This window comes from Silurus meridionalis, chromosome 6 (genome assembly GCF_014805685.1).
Source record: "Silurus meridionalis isolate SWU-2019-XX chromosome 6, ASM1480568v1, whole genome shotgun sequence".
Classification (NCBI taxonomy): Eukaryota; Metazoa; Chordata; class Actinopteri; order Siluriformes; family Siluridae; genus Silurus; species Silurus meridionalis.
Window position 1 is genome coordinate 27,135,093 of NC_060889.1, and position 13,257 is coordinate 27,148,349.

Sequence of the window (13,257 nt, forward strand, 5' to 3'; positions counted from 1 at the left end):
CTTCTACACTACGTCTTCTCACTACTACTATTATTCACTGTTACTGTGTGTGTGTGTGTGTGTGTGTGTGTGTGTGAGGGAGAGAGCATTATCCAGTTATATATACTGTATACATGTTGATGGATATGTGGATGTGGATGAAGACATGGATGAGGACATGGAGCTGAACTTTTATGTAGATGTGGATATGTATGAGGACATGGACCTGATCCTTTATGTAGATGTGGACCTGTATTAGGACTTGGACCTGAACCTCTACGTAGATGTAGACATGCTTGAGGATATGGACCTGATCTTAAATGTAGATGTGGACCTGTATGAGTACATGGACCTGAACCTTGATGTGGATGTGAACATGTATGAGAACATGGACCTGGATCTTAATGTGGTTGTGTACATGGATATTTATGAGAACATGCATGCAGTCTGTATTAGAGTGAATTTATATATATATATATATATACACTCAACATTCCACATCCCAAGTAGAACAGTTTGGAAGTGACTCTAACACGTGACTCTAACACTACATAAACCTTAACGTCTGGGTTTAGTAACATTTCCTCGTATCAGATCTCTTACTAAAAAAAAAGAGAAATGAAAACAGCAGGTTAACAATAAGTAATTCAAGCATTTTATAGCAATAAATAAGCACATACACACACACACACACACACACACACTCATTTTATGTGAAGGTGGGGGAATGGCACGTTTACATGGAAAAACAGTACCAATATAAACATATACGAATTTGGCGCAAAAATTCTTCTCAACTTCAAAACCTCGTTTATGCCATGTTGTTAAATCATTGTGGAAAGACCTGGAGATACACACCAACAACACACACCCAGCCACTCACACACACCTAATAGCTAAACAGAGTATAATATTTTACAACACATCGTATTACATTCATAAGAGATTCATTTAACTACAAGTCTGAAATGTACTGTGTTGCCAAAAGTGTTGGGACACATGAAATTTTTCCTTCACTTGAACTTGGAGACTCAAACTTGTTCCAGCATGAATATGCTTTCCATGGAAGATCTCTTACTATAGAGCGCAGACCTCAACCCTATTGAACACCCCAGGCCTCCTCATCTCACCTACATCAGAACCTGACCGTACTAACACCCTTGTGGTTGGATGAAATCTCACAAATCTCGATGAAATCTAGTAGAACATCTTCCCAGAGGAGTGGAGCTTATTATAATAGCAAAATGGGACTATATATATATATATATATATATATATATATATATATATATATATATATATATATATATATATTTATATACAGTATATACAGTATATGGGGTATTGTATTATATGGTGTATTGTGTGTATTAACCTGACAATCATAACTTGCATGAAAACATTCTTTGTCTTGAAATTCTAATCTCTAGAATCAGACTTGCAGGACGATTTCATTCTCTACAACAAGAACACGCTTCATTCACAGATTTCTTTTTTTTTCTTTCCTTCCCGACAAATGATTAAGATTTTCCCTCTCAAGTTCAGGCAATTTAAACAGACGTCTGGGAGGATTTTTTTTTAGGTCATAAATTGAGAAACGTGGAGACAATAAAATCTTCTGTGTCAAACTGGAGCAGAATGGAGACATTGAGGGACGTTGGACAAGCTGAGCTCTAATTAGTCTTGCCTCGCGGTTTAGCGGCTTTGTGTGTGTGTGTGTGTGTGTGTGTGTGTGTGTGTGTGTGCCAGGGTGGGTGGGTTATCCAAAGGTCGACCATTTCCCCCCGCGCTAAAATCACACTGCTGTCTTTATTTTACGCATAACGCGGATTGTGCACGACTTTGTGCTCGCGTGTGCGCGCGTGTTGTAGTGTGTTCGCGCGCGCGCGTGTGTGTGTGCGTGTGTGTAAAAGTATATAGGCCAATGTTTTTTTTCCCCTTCTTTCTCGCTTCAGGTAATGAGTGAAGAATGAATAGTATCTTGGGTTTCAATAAGAGACTTTACCATTTCCTCCTTAAAATCTTAATGATTTATTTGATTGATTGTTTGTTTGTTTGTTGTTTGTTTGTTGGTTGGTTGGTTGGTTGGTTGGTTGTTTGTTGGTTGGTGTTTATTTGTGCTCACCGCCTTACCCACACACCTCCAACATCATAGAGGTGTTAAACACATATACAGTACCAGTCAAACGTTTGGAAACTTCTAAATCTTTATTTATAATATTTTTAACCTTGTACATTAATACTGAAGACATCATAGGAACACGTACATAATTATATAGTGAACAAAAAAACGTGTTAAACCCCCCCTCCCCCCATCACACCTCCACCTCCATGCTTCACTCTCACAACTAAACTAAAATGTAAATATAAAAAATGTATATTATAAGAAATATTTCTACTCTTCAGACCAGATGTCTTTCTGTGCCCAAACAAGTGTATGTTGTTCTTCTGAAGTAATGGTTTTTTTGCTTCAATTTGACCATGAAGGCCTGATTTCCACTGTCTCCTCTGAACAGTGGATGTTGAAATACATCTGCCACTTGAATTTCAGGAAGCATTCATGTAAAGTCATGGTTTCTGAGGCTGGTAATTCTAATAAACGTATACTTTGCAGAAGAGGTATCTTTAGATCTTCCTTTTCTGGGACGATCCTTGTGAGCATGTTCCATCATGGTTTTGGAGACATTTAAAGTAATGTAGAAATGAACGTTTGATAAAACACACCTGTGAACTGAAAACCATTCCAGGTTACTACTTTGTAAATCAGATGAGCAAATGGTACGAGTTTTCCTAAGACGGCATTAAAACTTAATGTAGCTTCTTTAGACAATCAAAAATATAAAAGATATTCCTGGTTGTTTAACGCAATTTTGTTTACTTCACAATTCTATACGTGATTTTTCAATATTTGGATGTCTTCACTAAAAAATGTGCCAATAATTTATATTAGTACTGTATGCATGTTGTTTTTAAAGCATTTTATTTTTTTTAGACTGATTTTAGAGATTGTTTTTACAAAATGCCTTGAGGAAAAAAGTTTTATTGCTTTTGTAACCTATAAATATTTTTACTAATACGCTTTCTTTCTTTCTTTCTTTCTTTCTTTCTTTCTTTCTTTCTTTCTTTCTTTCTTTCTTTCTTTCTCTATACACATTTTAATCCATAAGTTTTATTTTTCTTTTTCATAATACATTTTTCCTGTTTTCTTTCTTTCTGTTTTTTTCATAATTTCTTTCTTTCTTTCTTTCTTTCTTTCTTTCTTTCTTTCTTTCTTTCTTTCTTTCTTTCTTTCTTTCTTTCTCTCTTTCTTTCTTACTTAGTTTTTTTTAATTGATCCATATTTTAATCCGTACCCTTTTTTTTCTTTTTCTTAATTTCTATTTTTCCTTTCTTTCTTTCTTTCTTTCTTTCTTTCTTTCTTTCTTTCTTTCTTTCTTTCTTTCTTTCTTTCTTTCTTTCTAATGGATTCCTTCGTTTACTGATCTTATGCTCGTGGTTATAAATAGCGGAACATTTTAATTATCAGTGTGTGTGTGTGTGTGTGTGTGTGTGTGTGTGTAAGCGTGTGTGGGCGCGTGTGCGCGCGCGTGTGTTTGAGAACAAGATGTCTAAAAATGGTAGTAATAGACGACATCTTGGAACCTGTAAAACCTGCTGTTTAAGTTCTGTTTAAAAACATAAAACACAAAAACTCATATATATATATATATATATATATATATATATATATATATATATATAGTATATAGTATATGTAAAATAAAATGATCACATGTATATAACATTTTTACTTGATACTTGAATAATTGTAGATTGTAGATTTGTAGTCACATGTCGCTTCTGTGTATCGTGCAGTGTTTATATTTATATTCATTTGCATTCCTCCATTTGTTTGTTTGCTTGTTTGTTTGCTTGCAAGGTGGTGTGACGTCACTTACTGAACTTTGTGTGAGCTTGGTAGAGCAGATGATTCTGATTCCCTGGAAATCGTATGTGTCTCCTTAAGAAGGTAATTGTCCATAACTAAAACTCAAAAGTCGCTTGTGAACGGACACTGGGACACAGACAGGGACCCGGACAGGGACACAGGGACTCGGAGATCTTTTTATTTTTGCTCTATTTGTTCCCCTCTGAGACATTCGACCGGAGGAGTAAGACAGAGCTGTGTGTGTGTGTGTGTGTGTGTGTGTGTGTGTGTGTGTGTGTGGACGTTTAACTGGAAACAGATGGAGCTTTGAGGGTTCAGTTCTGAGAGTTCACTAACTGGGAGCTGAAACAAGCCCGCACTTTTCCACTCGTCTACAGGTGCACTTGGGTTCTCTCTCTCTCTCTCTCTCTCTCTCTCTCTCTCTCTCTCTCTCTCTCTCTCTCTCTTTTAGAGCTGCCAATCAATAGCAGGCATCAAGGACTCTGTTGAACTGCACCTTCTCAGCTGTTTGTTACTGAGTGTTACCCGGATGATATTTTACTTGAACTTAAATATGCGGTGTGTGTGTGTGTGTGTGTGTGTGTGTGTGTGTGTGTGTGTGTGTGTGTGTGTGTGTGTAAGCGAAATAGATAGATAGATAGATAGATAGATAGATAGATAGATAGATAGATAGATAGATAGATAGATAGATAGATAGATAGATAATATTTCATGTTAAAAACGCCTCGAAGTTATTTTAAATAATTACAATATTATAATAATTATTATACATTTTACCACATAAAACATTTTAAATAATTGTACAAAATCTAGCAAATAAATGTTCGTGTGTATAATAATAATAATAATAATAATAATAATAATAATAATAATAATAATAACAACAATAAATTTGCTCGAGATTGTTTAAGTATCTATTTCCAGTATATTTATTCCATTTATTTTTTAATTAATTACTTCTTTCTTTTTCTTATTTCTATGTTTCGTTATTTTATTCATACATGCATCTATTTATTGTCATTCTGTAGCCACATGAAAAGAAACCCTTCCCTTCCATAAACAAACAAACAAATAAATAAATAATAAAACCAAACTTTTCAAATGTTGGGCGGAGAGAAGTGCGCATGTGTCAGTTCTTTCTTGGAAACTGCTATTATTACAGCAGCACTGTCTACTTTATTATTATTATTATTATTATTATTATTATTATTATTATTATCATCATCACTCAATTATTATTATCACTCATTTATCCAATCTGATTGCTCAGATCAGGTCGATCAGACTTTATATAGCTTTTATATATGTAACATCAGTAGAAATAACAAATGAAACCCCAGAGCCGATGGGCGAATGCTCCAGATGTGTCCAGTACAGAAACCACACAGCTGGAAACAGGAGAGATATTATTATTATTAATATCGGCGTTTATACGGTGTCCTTATTTATTGATTTGTTTATTTATTTATTTATTTTGATTTATTATTGATGATTCTATGCGCGCTTATTTTGCGTTCATCACCTCATTATCTTCCCCAGTTTAAGTTTTGTTTTCTTTATTAGATTGGTGAAATAAGTGTTTATGATCATTTATTGCGAATATTCGTGATTTATTTGCTTCGTAGTATAAAAAAAAACAATTTGAAGAGTTTAAATGTTTAAACAAAAATTGGAAATAAATCTTATGCGCTCCTCTCTTTCTCTCTTTCCTTCTCTCTCTCTCTTTTCTCCTTCTTCCTTTTTCGTGTTTACATATAGAACATGGCTGACCATAAAATTTTAAAATAAAAATCTATTGTAATGATTCTTATTCATGTTATAGTTATTACTGTATTTCGCTATATTAAAATATCAGTTTCTTCAGCAGTTTATTTGTCGGATTCTAAATTTGTTTTAATTTTAATTTTTTATTGTTGATGTGATTTCTCCCACTAGTTCACTCTCTATTAGCGGATATTCGGGAGAAATATTTTTTGTTTGTTTTGTTTGATTGTTTTCTCCGCGGTATAATTTACAGTGCAAAAGTCAGTTTGGAGAAACAACATCGAGAGATCGACCTTCAAAACCCAAACTGCAACCCATAATGACTTCTGTACTGGTGTACAGGTGTACTGGTGTTCTGGTGTACTGGTGTTCTGGTGTACAGGTGTACTGGTGTTCTGGTGTACAGGTGTACTGGTGTACTGGTGTACTCGTGTATTGGTGTACTGGTGTATTGCTGTATTGGTTTACTGGTGTTCTGGTGTACTGAAGTACTGGTGGTCTGGTGTATTGGTGTACTGAAGTACTGGTGGTCTGGTGTATTGGTGTACTGGTGTACTGGTGTTCTGGTGTACTGGTGTATTGGTGTACTGGTGTATTGCTGTATTGGTTTACTGGTGTACTAGTGTTCTGGTGTATTGGTATACTGGTGTACTGGTGTTCACATGTTTGCTATAAGACAAACGTGTGAATTGAAATAATGCGGATTGAATTTTGGTGAAAATTAAATCTTAATTATGTTTGTTTGAATGATATAAATGTCAAATCTGGATGAGAGACAGACTCTCTCTCTCTCTCTCTCTCTCTCTCTCTCTCTCTCTCTCTCTCTTTCTATTTGTTTATATCTGTTATAATCACACAAAAATGCAAGCAGCGGTTTTATTTTATTTCTTGTTTGTTTTTTATAATTTCCTTAATTGCTATTGGAAAGCCGACATGTCGGTTATTAATTCGTTCCTAAAAATCTCTCCACGTGATTTTGTTTCGCGTTCAAAATCAAAATTGCGCGTTTTTTCTTTTTCTTTTTTTTTTTAAGCGTTTGTTGCTGAAAACGTTGTTGACGATGTGATCGCGATTTTCCTCACTGATCGCTGCTTTGGGTTTAGAAAGCAAAACGCGAGTACGACACACACACACACACACACACACGCACACACACGATCCTGCATTAATATAAACACTCTAAACACGCTAGGTTTTGTTTTTGCTCCTTGACCCGGAGCCTTTTGGCGAAGTGCGTGTGTAAAAGCGCGCATGCGCACAAGTGTAAATGTATCTTATTTTTTCTTTTCAGCAAATTTAAAAGAGCAATTTAGACGAGCAGAAAAACATCCGAGGGGGCAAACAACAGCTTCAAAGAGAAAAGTGTGTGTGTGTGTGTGTGTGTGTGTGTGTGTGTGTGTGTGTGTGTGTGTGAGTGAGTGAGAGAGAGAGAGAGAGAGAGAGAGAGAGAGAGAGAGAGATCACTGTTTTAAGACAAACTATTACTCATAATATAATATAATAAAAATATAATATAATATAATATAATATAATAAAATATAATATAATATAATATAATATAATATAATATAATATAATATAATATAATATAATATAATGTTGTTTAACTTTCTAAAAGCACCTGATGAAGTCACTTTAGCCACTCTGGAGCTCCACTTTGGTGCTGGTGGGCACTAAATGACGCAGGTGGTACAGAGGGAATACAACAAATCTGACCGAATCTACATCAATGCATAAAGTGTAGAAATGCAGGATACGAATTTTTACACTGCACATTCACACTTTAGTGAAATGCACTAGTAAACTCTATACAACTTTCCTGCATTAAAAACAGCACAGAATGGCTTCTCACTGCGCTCTGGTGTTCCCAAAATAGCACACGGTCGCCTGCACTACACACAGACACCCATTCAACCCGGTAGTGTGAGCGCGTGAGCTGTGGGACAGGAGCCTGCTCGATTTTTTTATTTTCTTTTTTTTCATAACGCGCCATCATGAACATTTCGGAAGGTTTTTTCGTGCGTGCGTGCGTGCGTGCGTGCGTGCGTGGTCATGTTGTTAATGGCGCGCTCAGACATCCTCCCTCTCACACACACGCACAAACACACACACACACACACACCGCCTCGTTGCTTTCCCGTCTCGTGAAGAAAAACGATTGGAGTTGCGCTGATTGAATTTTATTCCTTCCTGACCTGCCCGCTCGACCAGGGCGCCATCAATCTCGGCCCTAACACGACGTTTTGTTTATTGCTCGGGAAAAGCTCTAATGACTTTTATAAACCTGATTACAACTGCAAAGAGAGAGAGAGAGAGAGAGAGAGAGAGAGAGAGAGAGAGAATGCGGCCTTACGACTCATTGTGCCTGATTGCGCCATTAAGATAAAACCCGAAAAACCTATTAGTGAGATTTTCACATCGAAATTGTATTTACACAAAATTACTGGACTGAAAATTATACCTACTGCACCCACTACTACTGCACCTACTACTAATATTAATAATAATACTACCAATAAGAAGAAGAAGAAGAAGTAGAAGAAGAAGAAGAATCATGCGCTCCGGGCGCGTGTTCACTTCTGCACCAGGTCTCACACACCTTCAGCCCAAAATCATGTGAACAAAATATAAAAAACAGCACTGCAGCCTTCAGGCCTGTAATAGTGCACAAACTCAGTGGGGGGCAAAAAATTATAAGCAAAAAGGTAAATGCGGGAAAACGTGAAACTAAATCATTCTTGTGAAAACACGCGGATGTGGGATGAACCCACACAAATCAATTCGGCTTATTATTATTATTATTATTATTATTATTATTATTATTATTATTATTATTATTATGCTACATAAACCATCCACGACAGCAGTTTTTAACGCCTTTACTGTACCCGTTCTTTCTTTCTTTCTTTCTTTCTTTCTTTCTTTCTTTCTTTCTTTCTTTAAAATGAATGTAAATCTAATACATTTGCTGTAATTCTCCAAACGACTCCAATCGCAGCAGGTTATCTTTCTATATTAATTTCCATCATATGAGAGAAAGAGAGAGAGAGAGAGAGAGAGAGAGAGAGAGAGAGAGAGAGAGAGAGAGAGTCTGTAGAAAGTGCATATTTAGTGTTCTCATTTTGTTCTGTCGTTTTTATTTTATTTTATTTTTTTATTTAGTTTCATTCTATTTTTTAGGACTATTCTCCTTTTTTACTGATGCTTTTTTTTTGGAAATGATGATAATGTGATACCTTTAAATACTGAAAACAGAGGAGAGAAGGAGAGCAATATTAAGAATGGGGAAAGAGGGGGATCACGTGGACACTGAGCAGAGACTCAGACAGATATCTGAAGAGGCCTGAGGTCACCCGGATGATGACACATGGCGCAGTGATTGACAGCCTGAGATGCCTCGTGAACGTGGAGAGGATTATTAAAAATGTAAACAAAATAAACTTCACTGCACATAAACTACCACCTCTGTGTGTGTGTGTGTGTGTGTGTGTGTGTGTGTGTGTGTGTGTGTGTGTGTGTGTGTGTGTTAGGGCCTCGCTGACAGGTAGGCCTGCGAACGCATCAAATATAAACAAATAAATAAAAAGAATCTTTAAACAAGTGAGAAATAATTTTGCGCAAATCAATAAAATAATAATAAAATAAACGCGTCCTTTTGGGGTCGAATTGTTCTGTTTTTACATTAAATTAAAAATATTTTGTTAGCAAACGTGTGTGTGCGCGAGTGCGTGTGTTTTTTTTTTTTTTTTTTGCTTTTTAAAGATTTTAATTTTAGAAATATTTATATTTTTGAAAGTTATTTTTTTTGCAATGTATACTTTTATTACTGATCTGCAAATGATGGTAGAAATGTGTCATAATTATTGAAAACAATAACAATAATAATAATCATAATAATAATAATAATAAAATAATAATAATAAATGTTTGATTTGTTCAATTATTTGATTATGTTATCTTTAAATGTATTTAAAATATATTTAATATATTCAGTGGTGTGTCTTTTGGACATGTTCTAATATTTTTTTGTTTTGTTTTTGTCTGTTTGTTTGGTGTTTTTCCGCAAAGCAGAAAAACAGTGTCGCTGATTTTGTTTGTTTGTTTGATTTTTGTTTGTTGTTGTTTTTTCCACGTGTAAAACGTCTCCACTTTGAGTTGTTGCAACACTTCGTGCAAATTAGTTCCACTTCACAGGTGGGGTTGAAGATTAATTTTCACGGCCACAACAGAATAAAAAAAAGAAAATGTTTAACGGTGTAAGAAATCAGGCGCAGCCGATACATTTTTTTTTTTACCTCAAATAAAATGGTAATTTATTAAACAAAGAATGCATTTTTTCCTTCAGAATACTTTTTTTTTCTCCAACAAAATGAGATAATTTGAATGAATATTGCGATATACAACGTTTTCGTTCCCTTCGTGTTATAATGGAACATTTCTGCACAGTTAAAGGAAATTCAGATCTTTTTTTTTTTTTTTTTTTTTTTAGAAACAAAACGGTGTTTGGTCCATAATATTCCGGTTACATTTCAAGAAATAAATTACTATATGCAATTTACACGTAATAACAAGTCCGGGAAAAGCTGGAGTATTATTATAAATTTTTTAAAGCAAAACATATTGTTTGCAAAAGCGAAAAATGAGACTTACGTGTTATTTGCAGTAACACTGTCCATAAAAAAAACCAACACCATGTGTGATCAGTCCATGGCGAGAAGAAGGTAATAAGGGGAAGAAAAAAATAAGGGAAATGAAGGTGGGCATTAAAAGAACTAAATATCGCACAGAAAAAGGGGGAACTTTTGGTCAGAACTTGCTGCAGTCGTACACAAAAGCTCCAGATGTGCGGTATAAGGACTGGCTCGGAGGAAAGGACATCTGACAGCTGTTATTCCCGTTCACCGGGGAGTTATTCAAGCCGATCCGCTGCGACTCGAACATTTCTCGCACCGAGTGAAAGTTTTGCTGCTGGGTCGGGTAGGTGGCGCCGAGGTGGCCCAGGTCTCCAGCCTGGTTCAGGTACCACGAAGCGAGTCGGCCCTGGTGCGAGTGAGGATGATGATGGTGTGCCTCTTGGCTAGAGCCGAGATGACCGGCGTGGCCGCCCAGCGAGGACGACGAGGCGGCGGTGGTGGTGACCGAGTAGTCGGGCAACGTCTCGTCCACTGAGGTGGCGCCGGCGGCGGTGGCGGTGGTGCCGGCGCGCTCCGCCGCGTACAAGCTCATCGCCTGCATGTTGCAGTGGTAGGTGGCGTGTGAGGTAGTGGAGACGGCGCTCTGGTTGCAGGGCGAGCTGTACGCGGCCGCCTGGCTCGGCGAATAGTTCAGCGACAGTGACGGGCTGATGCCTGTCCGCGCCGAGGCCGCGAGAGACGGCGTGAGCTCCCCGGCGCTCTGCGGCGAGCCGCGCAACGACGTCATGATGTTGTCCACGCTGAACTGCGCGTGTCCGTGGTGTGGGTGCTGCTGTTGCTGCTGCTGCTGCTGCTGTTGCTGTTGTTGCTGCTGCTGTTGTTGCTGCTGGTGGTGTGCGTGATGCTGCTCACCGCCACCACCGCCGTCCAGGCCCACAGAGCGCGCTGAAGATACCGGGCTGCCGCTGGACATGCTACTACTGCTGCTGTCGGGGCTCTCGATTTTGGGCACCGCACCAAGAGCGGGTGACACGGCCTGCGGCGGCGTGCACGCCCCATTCTCCGTCTTGATGTCCTGGATGCGCACTGGCGGCGGATCCTGCTGCTCGCGGCCCTGCTGCTGCTGCGGCTGACGCGAGGACGTGGTCTCCTTGATCTGTCGGTCCTCCTTCTCCTTCAGTACGTCCTTCTTCTTGAAGCGCCGCCGCCGTCGCAGGAAGCTGCCGTTCTCGAACATGTTGTACGAGTCCGGGTCGAGCGTCCAGTAGCTGCCCTTGCCAGGCTTCTTGTCGTCGCGGGGCACCTTGACGAAGCACTCGTTGAGCGACAGGTTGTGGCGAATGCTGTTCTGCCAGCCCTGCTTGTTGTCTCGGTAGAACGGGAAGCGCTCCATGATGAACTGATAGATCCCGTTCAGGGTGATCTTCTTATCCGGGGAGTTCTGGATGGCCATGGTGATGAGCGCGATGTAGCTGTACGGCGGCTTGACCATGTCCTTGGGTTGTGGCTGGGGCGCGTACGGCCCGTAGGCACGCGCCATGCCGCCTGGGTATTGCTCGTGCGCGGCGTGCGAGTACACGCTCATGGGTGCAGCCATACCGGCGTAGCCGCCGCCGGCCGCCGCCGCCGCGCGGTAGTAGCTCTGCTCGCCGCTAATGTACGGCACAACGCCCAGGGAGTTGGGGCTGGACACCGAGTAGCGCGCCTGCATCCTGGCTGATTTATTCCTCCGACGAGCGCGAAAAAAAAAGCACCACCACGCCGCAAATCCACGTCAAATCCTAAAATCCCTTGTCCGATTAAAAAGAGGAAACAAAAAAAAAAAGAAAGTCCACGAAATGTCGTCCAGGGCCTTGGAAATGTCTCCGAAGCCAACTCGGTTTCTCTCTCTTTCACGTTTTTCCTCACTCTTTCACTCTCTTTCTGTTCGCCGAAGCGCGCATTGGAAAAACTTTCTGAACTTTTCAGCGCATCCGTCAAGACGCAGGACTTTTTTCGCGCACGTTCATTTCTTTCTCTGCTTTTTTTTTCCTCTGCCAGTAAGACTCCGCCCACAACACGTCGAAGCTGTCCAATGGGGAGGCTGGTCTATGCAAAAACGACGAACTTCTGACCACACACACACACACATACACACACACACACACACAGTCAGATAGAGGGGGAAAAAAAGGCAGAGGAGGTGTCGGGACGTCCCAACACACCCGGCCAAAAACACACCACACACTCGGTATCTGCTGGATAGCAAGCAATATACCTGTTCACAACAAATACAATACTTGTTTTTGTTTATTTTGCATTTAATATATTTGTATATATTTTTAAAATAATTGTATATAATAAAAACGACATGCAATATGAAACATTTTGATTAATTCTCTATTTGTCTTTTTTTATTTCATTGTTTAACGCGCATTTATGGATGAAATCAATTAATGAATCGATTATAAATTGTTAATAAACTGATGAAATTATTTGGTTAATAATCCAAATCTGCTCAAATATTCACCCAAAAGTAACAGCACGATATGGACCCTCTCGTCCCCCCCCCCCCCCCCCCCTCGAGTCAATGATTCATCCCATTAGAGACGAAATTAACTGCGAACATCTGTTTTCAAACAAGCAATTAAAGAGCAGAAAGAAGCAGATGCATGGAGGGTGGATGTGCTGATCATCTGCTCGTGTTTGCTTCCTGCGTGTTCGCGTCCTGACGCGAGCGCTTCATTAACGCGCTAAATGAAAGAAGCGTTTCTGGTGAAGATCTGGATCAAAAGCACCACGGGGGGATTCAGAGAGGGACAGTTGGGGGGGGGACAGAAGGGGGACAAGGGGACAGAGCTCATCATGGAGCTGAGGTGAGGTGCGAAAAGTTTGCCCACGGTGGGGGGGGTAAAAAAAAAAAAAAAACAACCAAACGGAGAAAATACCCACCCACAACACCCACCATGTGTG

At 39.2% G+C, this 13,257-nt stretch overlaps 1 protein-coding gene across 1 annotated transcript; it reads right to left on the reverse strand.

Annotated features, from left to right (window-relative positions):
* Positions 1–9,953: 9,953 nt before the first annotated feature.
* Positions 9,954–12,348, reverse strand: foxc1a (forkhead box C1a). The gene has a single exon (XM_046850723.1). The coding sequence runs from the start codon at positions 12,014–12,016 to the stop codon at positions 10,478–10,480; it is 1,539 nt and encodes a 512-aa protein (XP_046706679.1). The 5' UTR covers positions 12,017–12,348; the 3' UTR covers positions 9,954–10,477.
* Positions 12,349–13,257: the final 909 nt, after the last annotated feature.

Excerpts from the sequence above, each read along its gene's own strand:
- foxc1a (XM_046850723.1), bottom strand. The coding sequence starts at position 12,016 with ATGCAGGCGCGCTACTCGGTGTCCAGCCCCAACTCCCTGGGCGTTGTG.